The sequence below is a fragment of the Marmota monax genome, unplaced genomic scaffold, assembly GCF_021218885.2.
Source record: "Marmota monax isolate L192 unplaced genomic scaffold, Marmota_monax_Labrador192_F-V1.1 WCK01_AAM20220418_F8-fsc00193, whole genome shotgun sequence".
Taxonomy (NCBI): domain Eukaryota; kingdom Metazoa; phylum Chordata; class Mammalia; order Rodentia; family Sciuridae; genus Marmota; species Marmota monax.
Genome location: NW_026695203.1, coordinates 2087346 through 2104668, shown reverse-complemented (window position 1 = coordinate 2104668; position 17323 = coordinate 2087346). Strand labels below are relative to the sequence as shown.

The window sequence follows — 17323 nt, the reverse complement described above, 5'->3', positions numbered from 1 at the left end:
GTCCCTAAACTACTTCTCCCCAGGCTCCCCCATCTCCATAAACAGCACTACCTTTTACACAGCGACTTGGGATTCTCTTTCTGCCACCACACCCAACTGACAACAGGCCCTGGGCTCCTGTCTGTTCCACCTACTTCTCCATCGCCACCTCTGCTCTTGCTCCGGCTGGAGCACCACTCTCTCACTTCAGCTTTGCACCCGCTTTTAACTGGTCTCTGTGTCCATCCTGCCCTTACATCTGCCCACTCCTGCAGTTAACACGGCATGAGCAGCTGGCACCACCCTTCGAGTACGTAAGTCAGATTGTGTCACTTGCGTGCTCAAAGCCTTCTACCGTGTCCTGTCTCCCTCAGCATAAAAGGCACACCTCCACAGGTTCACAGCTGTATGTGGCTTGGCTCACGCTCTACCCCCCTCTGTCTCCTCCCACGCTGTGCCCTGACCACTGGCCTTCTTGCTGTCCTGGTTCTAGCTAAGCCTGCCTCTTCCTCATGCTGCAGGACTGCCATTCTCTCTCCCTGGAAGACTCCTCCCTGGCCACCCATCTCCTCCCTCGCTTTGCTCAGGCCAGCACTAGAACGTTCCTTCCCAGAGAGGGCTTCCCTGGCTGTCTGGACCTCTCTGAGCCCTACTCCTCCCTTGTTTTCTTCTTGGCTCTTTAACCAGCCAGCATTTCTGCTGCACAACTCTTTTCTCACTCTTTGTCTGCGCTGGTTAGAGTGTGGGCTTCCAAGGCCAGAGCTGCTTCTGTTGGGCTGACTCAGCCCCATCGCCTGACACGAGAGCCCCCGACACACTTCTCAGTGAATAGATGATTTCCCCCAATTCCCTCACTCACCTGGTATTAAATCAAGGACCCAGCATGGAGGGCCTGGTCACAGAGTCCTGGGATGTAGAGACGGTGCCCACCTTCTACCCAACTCGGGGAGGACGGAGGTGTCACTCAGCCGCAGGGGAATTTGATGGCAGCCCAGTAGGCCAGATTGCATCGACAGCCTGCTTCCTCACCCCTCCCTGTATCTGCGCCTTGCCTTGTGACTTTGCTGTTCCTCCCATGAAAACAGGAGGGTCCATTTCCCTTCTCCTTGACCCTGGATATGGCCACAAGACCAAATCTGCAGGTGGTGGTACCTGTCTACAGTGTCAATCCGATCAGGTTATTCTCTGGATAAAAAGTTGCCTCCAGGATATTGTGAAAGCCTTAACAAGGCTTCGAGTGGATCCACAACACAGCAGATTGTGTGAGAGCACTACCTCGGCTTTGCCTGGCTCCGAACAGCATGGACTGTGATTCCTGTCATCTGCATGTTCTGGCCTTCCTTGGGAGCATGGTGCGTGTGGATGGAGGCAAGCCCAACGTGCCCTGGAGACAGTGCTCACCAACGTGAGATGGGGCGGTAGAGAGAGGCCCCCACTCCCTCGAGCCTCAGCTTGAGGTGCACCATCATCTGCACCGTCTCCTAGGGGCTGCCTTGGAATCACACTCTAGTTGTCCACACGGGGAGAGCCTGGTAATGCCCCCTTGCTCCTGTTTCATTGCTTTGCTCCCCTACTTGAATGTGGTGGGGTCATCTCCCCAGTGAACTTCTTGTATTCAAATTCGTTTTCCAAGGGGTTCTCTTAGGAGTGCTCACAACAAGTTAGGGGATCACATAATTTATCAACCCACGCAGGGTCACATTTTTAAAGTGAAAGTAAGTCCTGCTAATCATTTGCTCCTGCCTGGCTGTAGTAAACTGGGACTGTCCCCGCAAATCAGGACACGGGGCCCTGCTTCTAGAGGCTTCTTGGATGACAGCCCTGCTCTCTGCTGCTCTTTTTCAGACCTTGCTTTTCCATACCCTGGTTCCCACCATCCTGAATGAAGCTTGTGGTGCCTCAAGTTTCCCTCCTAGCAGATATGTTTCCAGAGACGGTCAAAGTGCATCTCCCACCCCACTGTTCCTCTGTGATGCAGCCTTGTCACCATGCCACTGAGAGACACAGCCTATCTCCCTATGTAGAAATGTGGGTTCGAGCCTAGATTTTGGCAAACAGCCAGCAGTGGAAGTGGTGCATGTCACTTCTGGGGCTGGGTCTTAGAGACCTCAAGCTGAACCTTTGTTTTTCAGAATGCTGCTTCTCAGGGCTCAGCCTCTCTGCTGTAAGGTAGAGGTAGAGGAAGGATGTGGTCCCATGGGGGAGAACCCATGGGGCCTTTGCTGTCGGCACCAACTAAACTACTGGCAGCTGGCACATGCTGCTAGTCATGTGGATGAGGCCACTTTGGACATCCAGTTGTCCACCACCCTGTTGGCCCACAGAATTGAAAGAAATAAGGAATGTTGTTTTGGGTGGTTTGACGTGTAGCAATGGATTCTGAAAACTCCTCTTCCCAACCTCTACTTCACCTTGCCCCTTTGCCCACATGCTTCTAACTTATCCTTCAAGTCTCAGATTATAGGTGACTCTCTGGTATGCCTTCTCTCAATCCTAGACTGTGTTAAGTGCCCAAAGAACCCTATCATACAGATTCAGCTCGGCATGACTGCGGCCATCTTGCATCATAGCTGCCATGATTGCCCAAGAGTAGTCCCACTCGGTTTTCCCTGCATTTCCCCAGCATACTCAAAATGGGCCAAACCATTAGAGTGGTGTGTGGAGCTTTACTATTGGTCCCTGGCCCCAGGAATGTACCAACTCTGATATTAGCTTAAGACAAATCAGGTACATCCCAGCTTGGATGAAGTCCCTTTTTTTCCTAACCAATATGTACGCCTTTCCTTCTGACCAGAATTTTAGGAATCTATCTGGTCTTGCTGCTGTCCATGACCATGCTTCTGTCAGCAATAAACGGCACTCTATACAATCTTGGACCTGCCCGCCTCTTTTATTTGTTTACTAATTTAGTGACCTCCTGGCCCTTTGGAGCGGGTTCTCTTACATGGGGCCAGGTTTTCTGGAAGACCTATACTTCCATCTTCCATTTGTACTGCTGCTTGTCCTTCTACTCCTAATAATTGCCGTTCACCATCTTTTCTTCTGGCTAGGACTGAAGTTCTCCAAAGGCAGAAATGTGGCTGTCTTGGACGCCATTGACACCCACCCCACTGCCTTATGTAATGCGTGGCAGCTGACATATGATGAATACACACTTGTTTGATTATGATGGAATAAAAACAACTGATATTTACTTCACACATTTGTGGGAGACACCATGCCACCTTTAAACATGTACTATGTTGCAGAATCTTGTAAAGTAAGGCCCATAACTATTCTACTTTACACATGAAGAAATAGATGCAAGAGATGAGAAGTAACTTTCCAAAGTCATACACTTGACAAGTGGCAGAAGGAAGCCTGAAATCTGAAACCCAAGTGGAGGACTGCAAAGTCTCTTCTTATCTGGAAACTTTATGTATCAGTCAGGACAGGTTAGGTTGTGCTCCAGTAACAAACAGCCTTGTAATTTTGGTGGTTTCACAAAGCAAAGCTGTTTTTCTTTTGTATGCTATACATTCATTACGAGTCAACAGTGTTCTTTGTTTATTGTGGTTGCAGAGGGACCCCTGTTGGATAGAACAACAACATCTGAGGTTTGACAGTCACCCTGTCAAAGCAATAGAAGAACTCTAGAGGGTCTTGAACCAGGTCTTGAGTGTTCTAGCCCCAAAGTCACACATATTTTTTCCAATTATCACTCTTTGTTCCGAAATATTCAGCAAGCAGTATAATACCTTCTGCAATATGCCACTTCCCCATGGATAAAGAAATAAATATATTCTGTTCTACTATGTAAGAAGGCATTGCCTAAGTTCCAGAAGATTCTGAAAAACCCTTGAATAAGGGCTTTTATCAATAGAAAGTAGTTTGGGATCATAATAGTCACAATTTGGATTATGACTGAAATGATGTAATGGCTACCATATAATAGCAGATACATCTTCTATCAGAGTTGCTTTGGATAGTGAAGTAGTTTGGAAAACATTAGGATCTGGGACCAGTATGACTTGCAAACTATATTAAATTCAAATGAATAGAAGTTTACCTTTAATTTTACTACCCTAGACTCTGCACTGGTAAGTAGTAATGGTTGGGAAAGCAACATTATTTTGCATTAGTATCCAACTTCTTTCCAAGCATAGCCTTCCAAATCCATGTAGAGTAGTGCCATTTTATAAATAAATAAGTCTACTTCATTATAATTTTATGCCACTATCAGTTTTAGTAATGGCACAAATAGTTAATTGGAAAAAATTAATAAAAGAGGGCTTCATGATAACTTTCTAAAATGAAAATGAAAACACATACTTCCATTCTGAACACATTGGTTGCCTATTTAATAACATAATTTATAGTGACGTGATAAGCACCATGCATTGACATTCTTCTAAATTCATATCTGTAAAACATCCATACAGTGTATGATATAAAGGAATCCTGAATACAATTATTCTTTCTGTTATGGTTTAGATATAAGGTGTCCCCCAAAAGCTCATATATAAGACAATGAGAAGGGTTCAGAGATGAAATGATTAGATTATAAGAGGTGTAACCCAATAAGTGGATTAATCTACTTGATTGGATTAACTGGGTGGCAAGTGTAGGCAGGTAGTATGAGGCTGGAGAAATTAGGTCACCGGGAGCATGCCTGAGAGGTTTGCATTTTGCCCCTGGTGAGCAGTGCACTCTCTCTGCTGCTGGTGGCCACATCCTGAGTTGTTTTCCTCGGCCCCGCCCTTCCACCATGGTGTTCAGTCTCACCTTGGCCCTAGAGCTATGGAATGGGCAGACCATGGACTGAACCTCTGAAACCATGAGCAAAAATGAGCTTTCCTTCCTTCAAGTTGTTCTGGTCAGGTATGTGGGTCACAGCAAGGCAAAGGCTGACAAAAACATTTTAGATTTTAAGTGGAACAGGAGCGGGAGACCCTTTTCTACTTTAACATTGTGTTTCTCACCTTTCAAAAAACATGTCTCCCACCACATTTCAAGGGTATTTAGGGCTTGTTTAAGCTGTTTTTGCTCAACCCAGAAAGCTCCTTAGCATGCAGGGCAAATTTCCATTTAGCCCTTGTTGAATGCTCTCATAACGAGGCCACTCATTTGTGAGGAGCCCCGGTTATTGGGAAGCTCTTCCTTAAATGGAGCACAATTCTTCCTCTTCACAAGCTCCTCTCAGTTGAGGACTAGGTCCTGGGCCAAGCTCACCCTTCCTTCCTGGAGCAGTCCCCAAACTGAAAATTATCTCGCTTCTCTCAAGTCACACATTTTCTGGATATTTCCAGGCCTTTTGGATTTTCTTTTATGGGTCTCGCGTCTACTTGGTTTTCTCATAAAACTGATGTTCTTGGTCTGGACATAGTTCTCCTATTAACATGGCTCAGTGTTGGTCTCTCTTAAGAATCAGTCAGGACAAAACACTAGTTCATGCTAAACACTCCACCAAACCAGCCCCCTGAGTTTGCTTTCCTGACACTGGGAGTCTCCCCCCTTCTACCTAAGTGCTCACTTTTATTTTTATTTTTACTTTATTTTGTCCAAGTGTAGGAATTAAGCTTAGGCCTATTTTTTTTTCATCTCATTATTTTATCCTGTCTTTCTAGCCTGTTGAGATACTTCTGAAGTGTTTTTTATCATCTGACATATTAAACCATCCCTCTCAGCTGTGTGCCATTCACAAACTCACGAAACACACAATTAGTGTTTTAACCCAGGGCACTGATTGAAATGTTGGGAAGGATGAGCAAATAGAGGACCCCCTTTCAGGTTTCAAATTATGCTTCTCTTCATTGGCTTAAAGATTTATTGAGAGACTATTAAATCCTCTGATAAAAGCCAGATACATAAAGTCTAGAGCATCACTCAGGTAGTAAGTGATAAAAATGGATAAAATTTGGTCTGATGAAATTTCCACTTTACAAACCTCTGCTTTCTGCCAGTGATCCTGACTTCCTGCTAGAAGGACCCAGGTTGTGTGAGAATCCATTCTAAGACTCTGTGCTGGGTTGACAGTGGTCTCACTTTTATTTCCCTTCCCCTGTGGAGCACATGTGTGTCTGGGTTAGCTGCCCTTCTTCATTCTCATGAGCAGTGCTCATCCAAGAGCTCAGAGCAAAGTCACATTATTTATTTAGATCTTTCATGGGATGGCTTCTGATTAGCAGCTGACCTGATGAAGCAATAATTGACAGCTTTGATGTCTGGGGTGTCCAGACCTCGCCAGACTATGTGAGACGTCTGTTGCGAGTTCAAGTCATCTTCCTAGATGGATATTTACAGAGCTGGGAATGCAAATGGGTCATATCTCTTTGAAGCACATGTCAATTTCCAAAGGGGAATTTACAAATGCTCCTCCCAGACCTGTACCTACTAAGTGACCTTGCACTGAAGGACAGTCAGCCTGCCTGGTACCCATATGGCTTTTGTTTTTGGTCTTCAGTGTGATTGTTTTGAGGTTTACCTTGCTTCTTCATCATCCTGAAAGACACAGCCATCATCAGCAGGGCTGGCTGGTGCCACATCAGGCTTCCCCAACACCAGCATCACAAGACCAACTGGGTGACCTTAAGCCTGTGGCTCTTAAAATCACTGGTGGTGATTTTGCACTACTGGGGGACCTCGGGCAATGCCTGGAGCCTTCTTTGGTCATCACGACTTGAGGTGTTACTTGTAACTTGTGAGCATGCTATAGCTCCATGGCAAAGAATTTTCTGACCCCAAATGTCAACAGTGTCACTGTTGGGGAGCCCTGCTTTCCTGCCTTCAGAGAAGCCCTGACCATTCTGAGCCTTGGGTGCTTCTGTTGTACAGTGAGGGTAAAGACGGGCTGGGCTGGCTTGGCGGGGGGTGGGGGATATGGGGGATATGGACAGTCCTAAAGGTACTGGCACACGGTTAGCAGCAAAGGACAGCAAGGATTTTCATTATTTAGTACCAAGCATTGTATTGGATAAATCCCAAGATGTTATTACCTTAATATTGAGAGACAAGATCATTTACTCCACAAACATTTTTTTGAGGACTCTCTGTATGCTAGGCACTAATCTGGTTACTGCAAGTAAACCAAGCAAGCAAGCAAACAAACAAACAAAAACACAGATGACATCTCTACCCTGAGGGAGCCAGAGCCTGCAAGGGGCCTCAGATTCCTCCACTTTGCATTTGAGAAGATCCAGCCTCTAAGAGGTTAAAATATCAAAGTAGTAAAGTAACAGGCCCCAGATTTCAATGGAGATGAGCCTGTATTCGAGTCTAATCAGCTCTGCCTGGTTCCCAAGCCCACATTCTTTCTACTCCATTAATGTCAGTGATGGATCCCTGATTCAAAATACAAACCAAAAACCAGGTGGCAGGGTGTGTGAGGATTGCAGATCTCACCCCAACCCCTCTCTTACGGATGGCGTCAGAGCCTTGGCCTGAACAGTCTCACCCTGCAGTGTGCATCTGCAAATGATATGCTTTCTGATTCTTTCCTCATTACTCTTTACTAATTCAGCAAATATCTATTGAGTGTTGCTCCTAGTTAGGATGTAGTGGAACTGTGCAATACTATCTTGGTCTACAGGGAGGTCACTGGCTAGTAGGGATGAGGGGCCATAGCGGAGCCCTAACCTGCTCTCATGTGAAGGAGGCCATCTCCATCCCAGGACCGCAGACTTCCTTACAGGCAATTGTATGTTCTTTCCATGACTCATTGACACATGTGTGGTTTGTTTCCATGCTCAGAGAAATCTTTCTTTGATGCCCCCAAAATTGTAGGTGTGACATCCATACGTCTGAGGCTTGTTAAACTTTCAGCTTGATTCAGATTTATGGCCCAGTAAATTCTTAGCTGTAAAGGATGTCACCTTTACAATGTTATTTGTTCATGACCTTGAAGGTCCGTATCGTCCATTGCAATTTTGTTAAAGTATGAATTGAGCCCCATGAGCTGAAATACTGATGAGCCGGAGAGTGTTAGACAAGGGAACCTAGCCATCACTCAACATTCCATCAAAGTCTCAGGAAGTAATAAAGTCCATGGTTCTACTTAGGATCATGGTTGAGGTTACCTGAGGGTATCATAAAGCAGCATTTTTAGGAATACAACAGTGTCATAGTGCAGAGTTTATTTTGATGGAATCACTAAGTCCCTGAAGGACCACTTAACACTTTCAACTATTCTTGATGGAAATGTAGGAATATACATGGCAGCATTTGGGCATGTGCCAACATCTCAGGATGGACAATGAAAGAATACCAAGGCCAATCCACCCACTTTTTTTTTCTTCTGATTATTGGCATCACTTAACCTTTGTCTGCAACACTTTCTGGAGCTTGACCATGAATGGCAAGTTCTTCTTGTCCACCTAAGACTGTGGACTTTCCTCAGAGAGACCTCACCTCAATACTCTCCAGCCAACAAACTAGTGGACTCACCTTTGTCTAACTGACCTCCCTCAGCTTCAGTTTCTTCATATGAAGGGCAATAATCATAGGTTTTGTTTTCCTGGATCCTTGTGACACTTAGTTGTCATATGTATATGTATAATATGTAATGTCATGACGTCTCTGTCTTCCATTCTTGTTATAGGTAATAAAAACGAGGGTATGCTCTTCAAAATATAGCAACTTTAGGAAATGCTGGACAGGATTCAGATGAGGGCTTTGTAGTTAGGTCCTGCAGAGTGACACCGAGACCATGCCTGGTGCTACTTGTAGGATGCAAGGGAATAAGAATTAGCTGTTTATCTGGCCCAGTGATCAGTAAGTGTCAGCCTCATTCTTTTTCCACTCCCACCCTTTGATCCATCAGCCACCTCCCCCCACTGACTCACCCACCAACTACGGGCTCTCCCTCTGGGCTTGACCCTGCTCTCTTCTGGACCCTCACTCACCAGCAGATCTGTGTGCTCCTGGTCCTAAGCCCAGGGACACTCTTTGCTGGTGGCCCCTTTCTGGTTTGGGGTGCAGACCCAGCCCTTGTGTCTCCTGCCCAAGCCTTCCTCTGTGTCTTCCTCCTCTTCGCCCTCGGTAGCCACCACAGAGACTCCAGCCCAGCAGTTCAGAGCCGCCTCCAAGTGTTGGTTCTGCTACCTGTTAGCCAGACCCAGGGCCTCTCGTTCACCTCTTTGTGTTTAAGTCTCCTCATCAATAAAGTGGGGATAATAACCCAGCTACCTCACGGAGTTGTTAGGAGGTTAAATGGGACCATATATCCATACTGCTTCAAACGGAGCCTGGCCTGCAGGAGATCCCAGGGAAGAGCACACGTGCCCCTATTACAGGTTCTCACTCCTTCCCACTCCTCATTTTCTGCAGCCCACCCCCCCCCATCTTTATAAACGAGCACTTTCACCGTTGATGCTCTTCTGATCATTGTCACCAGGACTCTGGTGACAATAAAATTAATACACTCTTTCCTCTTGTAAGAGGTTTGAGCTGCTCTCCCTTCCTCACTAAAGTTTAAACCCAAAGTGTCCTCTGAGCCCCAGGGAAAACCTGGATGAACCCTCTTGCTTCACTTGCTCTTAGTTGACATAAGAGCCACCAACTTTGGAGGACACAGTAATACACTTTTAGTCTCCCACTAGCTCTGCTGCAGATCACACCTCTGACGAGTGGGTTCGGAGGATGATGGTTGTCTAGGTTACTTTTCAGGAATGGGAAGGCTGCTTTTGCTAAAAACACTGACTGTCACTGGGGCCTGCGGATGTCTCATGGGTGACTGGAACAGGATGAGTAACTCCGCCTCTCTGTCTTCATATTCTGTCCCTCTCCTTTGCTGCCTTAACCTTTGGGTCAGACTCCGCTCAGCTCTGCACGGAGACACGTGGATCATCTGAGACATGCTTGGTCCAGAGCTATAATGCAGGGTTCACGTGACCTAGACTTGCCCAGTCTCTCTCCTCCCTCTTCGAGGTTAAGGACATCATCAGTCATTATGACGGGAACACTGGAGTACGAACGAATGAAAAGAGGTGGCGCCCGACTTTCTGGAAGATCTCAACCAATTCCAAGAAAAGGCATGAATAGGCCTGGCCTTCGTTAGCCTTGTCCCTCTCCCTTGTCATTCCTGTTCCGCGTCTGGAACCCCTCAGCTCCCAGGAGAGGAGCGGCTGATTTGTGAGCAGAGCTCTGGCATGCTTCTCCCTTCTTTGGTCTCTGAATAAAACCTTTCATTCTCCCTAAAACTTGTCTCTCAGCTGGTCTCTCTGGGATGGACTTCTAGACCTGGGTTGATCCAAAGTGTTAGAAGTTGCTTGGCTAAACAGTGAAGTAAGATCCTGCTGGCTCTACTAGAGTTAGCACTTCTGATGCATGGTCACCTGGGGGACGGTTGTGTAAGTACTTTTTGGGGGGATTTGGAGGCAACCGTGTCTACTTCAAACTGGCTGAAGACCATCCTAACACTGCCTTGCTCTGACATCCTGTGAAGAGCCGTGAAGATGGATTGCACCTGTGCAGACCGCCTACTGCTCACCTCCCTCTCCTGCCAGTCGCCCTTCCCACACCTCAGATCAGCCTGTTTCTTTACCCCATAAATACCCCTCACCCCTACCTTTGGGGAAGTGGACTTGAGCCGGGGGGCTCCCCCTCCTCTCATTTGGCTGCTGTGGGAACGAACTCTCTCTCTTTCCTAAAACTCATTGCTTCAGCGATTAGGCATTGCTTCAGTAACATCACCACTACCCACTGGGCACAAAAAGTGACCTCTCCCCCAGCCTGTGCATTACCACCATCTTGCTATTTCCAATGTGCTTATATGAAGAAAAAGTTCAATTAAATATTGCTCAAAGGTAGAGGTCTTCAGTTAACCAAAGAATAAATTTTACATTGGACAGTTGAGTTCTCAATTATGCTATACCCATCAAATGACATTTGTTTCATTTCTGTCACAGACTCAGATGCCCCCAGCACCAGTCACAGTGTGTTTCAAGGAAGAATTAGTGGAATGAGCTTTAGATTGTGTCACAGGAGCAATTACCCCAGAGATGATTTGATGACACTTGTCTTGTGCATCACTGAGAAAAACAGCACAGCTTTTCTTGTGTGGAGCAGGTATTTGTGACTGACCCCAATGACAGAAAATTACCTGATAATTTAAAAATGCAAATTCACATTACCTGGTGTATTCTTATACCCAGAGTATTCTTAACATATATCTATACCCAAAGAACCAAATTCTTACCTATAACTTTTCCAAGAAAGAGCGCCTTGGGGGAATTGAAGAGTGTGTCGGATGAACTTGGCAGATGGTAACTCACAGAAGGATAATGATCAAGCTGTAGGAGAAAACGAGACACTGTTAGAAGAAGGTGACTCTCCTGCACCAGAATCAAATCTTCCCTGCAGGTGATGGCATTGCTCTTTGAATTCTGGTTTCCAGATATCTTATTTCATCAGTGTGGACTCTGAAATATAGCCCAGGAAAATGGAAGTCATCTTTTCCTTCACACAGGTTATTTGAAAACAATTTGAGCTAGTTAAATGAAGAATTGTTCTGATTTGATCTGTGGGTGCACATTTTCTATGGATAATTTGCCTGTTGGACTAAGATTCTTGCATGCTTTAATGGAGTAAGATCTGCTCCATCTAATCTCTAGTATTGAGCTCTGAAATAGACAAAGTTGTGCCTATAGCTTCGAGTTTTCTTTGTGCCCTCTCACAGAGCTATTGTGTTCACTGTTTGGTATATCTGCTACAGAGCAAGGTGGGTCTTCAGATGTGAGAGCTTGCACACACATTTACACCCGGGGCCCCAAATGCTGCAATTCGACATTTTTTTTTCTTGCTTTTCACACAGAGGATGACTTTTTGCTTCAGGCAGGGGGCGTCAGAGCCGAGGGGAGTTGGGGAGCCTCTGCTCAGGCAGAGCTTGACTTCTGGAAGGGAGGGGAGTTGGTAGCAGAGGGAGAGAAATGAAGCAGATGGAAAGAGCATCCTGAGAAGGCTTGCACACGCACACTGAACAAGGCACACTTTGGGTCACATTTCCCATGTGCAAAATACAAAGGGTGGAGTCACACATCAAGGGCCTTGACTAATCCTTGTGTCCCCGCATAACAACTTCCTCTGAGTTGCTTTTTGAAATAGATGCAGTCTAATCTCAGCAACTCAGAGGTTGAGGCAGGAGAATCTCAAGTTTGAGGCCGGCCTGGACAACTTCATGAGACCCTGTCTCAAAATAAAAAATTAAGAGGATGGAGATTTCTATGGTAGAGAGCCGCTGGGTTCCATTTCCAATACTGACCACAGGCCAACAAAGAGAGATGCAGTCTAGTGTGTTTCCCCAGCTGTGACCTCCTAGAGCTTCCTGGGCCCACCAGCTGAAAACCTCTTTGGATCCATTCATTCCTCCGGTGTGAGTTCCACACCTGCTAGGTCATTATCATGGAAGGGGTGGGTCATAAGAAAACAGGCCTGGGTCCCCTTTGGGGCACTCCTGTGGGAACTCTGGGGACCAGGTGGAGGAGGGAGCTGGAACAAACAGCCACTTGGAAAACTTGGGAAAGGATAGCTCCAGTCACTGGTAACAAAGGGACTGACCAGGCCAAGAGGCAGGAGGCCTGCCATGCTGGGGGAAGGAAGGCGAGGTGCCTGGAAGAAAGAGTGCAGGGCAGTGGGCACCACTCCCTCCACGCTGGGAACTAGCTCTGCGGATGAATGAGCGCTCATTATTAACAACTCTCTATAGCCAAATCGTGAAACGGCTCACTACAGACTTGGAAACCATTGAGAGTTCAGGGTTCAGGGTCGAAGCATCATCACATTTCAGGAATTTTTGAGTCGTGATCTGCAAAAGTGGTACTGTGAGTTTTTGTGCATCAGAAATATGATAACAAAAGTCTGGGGGAAAAAAAAAGGAAAAGAACCCTATTAAAGCAAACATATGCGTGTTTCACTATCATTTTCAAAATGTTATATACTGCCAAATGCATCTTGACAAAACACTTATTCCAGCCAGAGAATCTTAAATATTTTAAATCTTAGAAAATTTCTTCAGAGCAAAGGCTACCTTTTCTGCTGATACTAGCTGGCTCCTTTGGCGCCATCTGTTGGCAGGCCTTGGTAACGGCCGCTGCTTTCACTTGTCACAGTCCCTAACTGTCAGATGTGGAGTGAACCGAGATGGTGGGCTGCAGTACTTCTTATAATTTAATTTATTTGTTGGAGAACTTAAAAATGGATACAAACGATATGTATCCATTATAGAAAAATAGTAGTGCATATTTTCAGGAAAAGACTCAACTGGTGATAATTAATACTAATTTAAAAATGTATATTATTTGTTTTCACAAAAAATGGGTGGAATCCTACAGACACCTGATTTTGTTTTTTAAAATTTGCCAATGCATTATAAACTTTTTCCTGTGTCAATAAATATAAAACTGAATTGCGTCTTATGGATGACTAGTATTCTGTCGCATGCAAAATACAGTATGACACAGTCTTTAAAAGGTATCAAATCTTTGTGTTCACACATCTGTACTTTTTGTGTCCTCAGGTCCAGTGCTGGGTCAAGGCTCTCAATGAAAATGTGCTGGTCTTTGTTAATACCGCCCTTAAAGCCTGTGCTCAGAGGTGACCTGACCACATAGTGGCCCCTTGCCCTCCCTCAGCTGTTCTCTGGTGGTCACTTTCTATAATTTGAACTGAGCTCCCAGTGAAAGTCCTGGTTTATCTCCCTAAGTTTGCCCCCTTTCTGTATCTGCATGGTGGATGGCTTGAATCCTGATACTGAAATTTACATTTATTTATACGAAATTTTACTTCTTTTGTTTTGAAATACAAAAATGGTCTGCTCAAAAGTTTTTGAATCTTGATTCTGTCATCTGACATATCAGTGATCCTGCTTGGTTTTATATCATCTAAAAATATGGTGAACACTCATTAATAAAGTCATTACTTAAAAACACACAGAAGTGGGCAGTGACAAATGATTCGAATCCAAATTACCTGTTCAGTTAGGAAAACATTTTACAGCAGTTAAAATGGAAAATATGATAGATGTTAAAGGCCCTCAGAAAGCCTTAACTGTCAAGGACGAGGATGGAGCTCAGAGGGAAGCTCCTAATAAGAAAGACAGGGAGGGTGGCGTGGGGGGAAAACAGAAGAGGAGAACATGGTCCATGTTTCCTCGTCCCTGGGGACGGGAATCTCATTCCTTCTCCCTCACACTTCTGCCTGCTCTGCTCCTGAGAGGGAGGGTGTGGGCAGATGAGGATGTTGTGGGGGATGAATTGATGTTGACAGGTCAGGGAAGGAAAGTGGGCAGCTGATGGCTTGCCTGACATGACCACCATGAGGCGGTGCTGTCCCCCTGCTGAGCACAAAGACCTCAGAGTAGTGACATCAGACAAGGCTTGTCTGTGACTTCGGCCACAAGGGCATAAGACCAGTCTGGAATTCCTGAACAGAGATGTAGTGGACAGGATAACGACCCCTACCCTCCTAAAATATTCATGTTCTAAATCCCAGGACCTGAGAGTGGACTGTCCTGCACAGCAGGAGGGACTCTGCAGATGTGATTAAGATGAGGATCTTGAGACCCTGAGACGGTGGTGGAGGGTGATTATTTCTGGTTATGTGGATGGGCCTTGTGGAATCACAAGGGTCCTTACAGGAAGGTGAAGAGGAGGAAAGTTCCTTACGGAAGATGAAGAGGGTGAAGAGGAGGAGAATTGACCATGGAGTTGAGCAGCTGGGTTGCATGAGGAGGTGACTGAGGAATGCAGGTGACTTCTGGGAACAGAAAAAGGCCAGGAAACAGATTCTCAGCACCTCCAGAGGCAACCGGCCTTCCTGGACCCCGACTTCAGTCCATGCAGACTCCTGACCTCCAGAAGTGTAAGGTAATAATTTGTGTTGTTTCAGCCTCTAAATTATGCTAATTTATTACAGCAACAGTAAGAAACTTACACACACAAAAAAAGACCCCGTGAAACAACAAAAAACAATGAAAGAGCATATTCCCTCTCCCAGCCATTTCTCCAGTGCCAATACATACACCTTGATTCTGTCATTAACTTATCAGTGATCCTGTTTGGTTCTGACTTGTCTAAGAATATAATAAACATTCCTCATCTTAATTTATTCATAGAGCCGTTAACTTAAAAACATTGAGCAGGAATCTCAGTTGGCAATGGTACATAATTTGAATCCAAATCCATCCCACCTGCTTCTCAGATGCAATTTATCAAGAGACCCAGTCGCCAACCTGCTTTTGGAGAGCAGAGACCCCTGCCTCCTGGGACCCTCCTCACCAGGAGCCCGTTCCTAAAGTGAGCTCCTCCTGAGTGTCTCCTTCCCAAATCCTACCATTCTTCAAGGTGTACAGGTCCCTTTCTCTCAATGACCAAATTTATTGTCTCCCAGCTCCCAGTGCACCCTTCAACACACACCTTAAGGTCAACCCCGCTTCCTGCACATAGCTGATCTTTGAAGTGGGCACCATGTAGAGGGTGTGCAGGGACTTCACAGGAGGGAGGGGCTTCCTGTGGGGGAAGCAGAGGTCCCAGTGGTGCCTGCTGGAGCCACAGACTAGAAGTGAGCCCTCTGTGCCCCCACACTCACCCTGCAGGGTGCTGCCACCTGCCCTACCTGCACTTGGGGGTGGTTTGCTGCTCCCCAACACACCAGAACCCTCCAACCTGGGCTGAGCCTACCTTTACCAGCAAGGTCTTGAGGGGTTCAGAATACAACACCCCAAAAGTGCTGGTTTGGCAAATCGACTGCTTTGAGGGTAAGTTTAAAGCTTAGAGACCACAGATGCAGGAAGGGCACTTGGGCCACTACTTTTCTTGCTGAAAGCAGGACACAAACTCCCCTGTGAAAGACGCCTTCCCTCAACAAGAGGAAAGGGACATTCTTATCTCCAGAAATGGGGAGTCAAGGCTGAGAGAAATCTGTGCCCCAAACTTCATCAAAGTAACCCCCCACTGCCTTTGCCCAAGCCCCACCTGAGCTACTTCTTCACCATTACTGCTGTGTTCACCTCTACGTGAGCACTGAGGCCCCAGCACCTGGGGGGTCTTCACCTCCCTCTGACAGCTCTCAGGTCCAGGTGGCAATCTGTATGGTTTTCATGCAAATCCCTCGCAGGTCAGCTTATTCCTCAGGGCAGCTGGAGACCCTAAGAATGAAGAACGTGGCCTCCCCCGCGGTCAGGAACCCTTCACACTTTGTCCTTGCCGGAGGTGCTCGCTCAGCCCCGGGTGCCTGTGGGAAGCTGAGCAGGGGGTCCCTGTGTTTTACAGACAGCCTCTGTCACAGCTACTTCTCTTCTTACCCGGCCCTGTGGGCTCGGTCCCCCCACTGATCTAGACTGCCTTTCTTGGTGGAAGACAGGGTTCGGTGGTCTTGGCTGGAGGGCACCACTACAGGAAAAGGAGGGAGTCCAAAGTCAAAGAGGGGTAGGAAGGATTGGCATTCCTAGCCATACAGAGAAAGAATGGCCAGCTGCAGGGACAGTCCCTCTCACTGAACGAGCCTGGTCCTGTCAATTAGGAAGGCAGAGGATAAGCTACATTTTAAGTATTTACATTCAAAAGAGAAAATGCATTAAACCAGATAAGGCAAGAGAAGCTCTTCCTGAGAAGCCTAAGGAAGTAAATGACATAGGATGTCATTTCACTCCCATTGCCAGGTGGCCCCTCTTCTCAAATGAACCCTGGTGCATTTGCCATGGTTAAGTGTAATAATTTCAAGGTAATTTCTTTGGGGTCCGAGTGAGCTATTTGGCTGTACATTTAGTGGTGGTCATTTCCCTGGCACTTAAGAGGCGATAAGAGATCGTGAAATAGAGTCTCATTAAAATTAAAGACTGTGACTCCATGTGCCCCAGGACAACCTTAAGGGGACACTAATTTGTTCAACATTTACCATTAAGCCATTAAAAGCATACTGATGCAGGCTGGGACGCAGGTCCTACACCGGGAGTTAAAGCTTTAATGCCGTTCAGGTATTATTTTCCAATTTCAGTTCATTTCCATTTTAAAGCTATAGTTTGCATTGGCAGACTTAGAAGGGATTTCACCAGCCTGTTTATTTTGGGAATGAAATGGAGAAGCTAGAGGAGGAGCACAGAAGAACTAGACAGCCTGGATTATTTTGGATGAAGGGAGGGGCGGGACACCCTCTCCTGAGATGAAAGGACCCAGTTCCACATGGGCCCTGCCTACGTGGTGGAAAAGTATTTCGGGGTTCAGTAGTTTCTTGAAGGTCTGTGATTTCTTATAGCCTTTCCTAGTCCCTAATTGTGGGGAATACTTGGAATTAGCTCAGAGATGTAGCATTTAGAACATTCCATCTTGATGAATGTTTTTATTCCAAGTTGAATCTAATGGCTGAACCTGAGCAG

The 17323-nt window shown here is 46.2% G+C and overlaps 1 protein-coding gene across 1 annotated transcript in view; it reads right to left on the bottom strand.

Annotated features, from left to right (window-relative positions):
• Cntnap2 (contactin associated protein 2) overlaps positions 1-17323 on the bottom strand; it is a 1911322-nt gene that overhangs the window by 98880 nt on the left and 1795119 nt on the right. The window contains exon 21 of the mRNA XM_058574358.1: positions 11153-11246. Within this exon, the coding sequence (XP_058430341.1) occupies positions 11153-11246 (94 nt within the window). The remainder of the gene's footprint in view (positions 1-11152; positions 11247-17323) is intronic.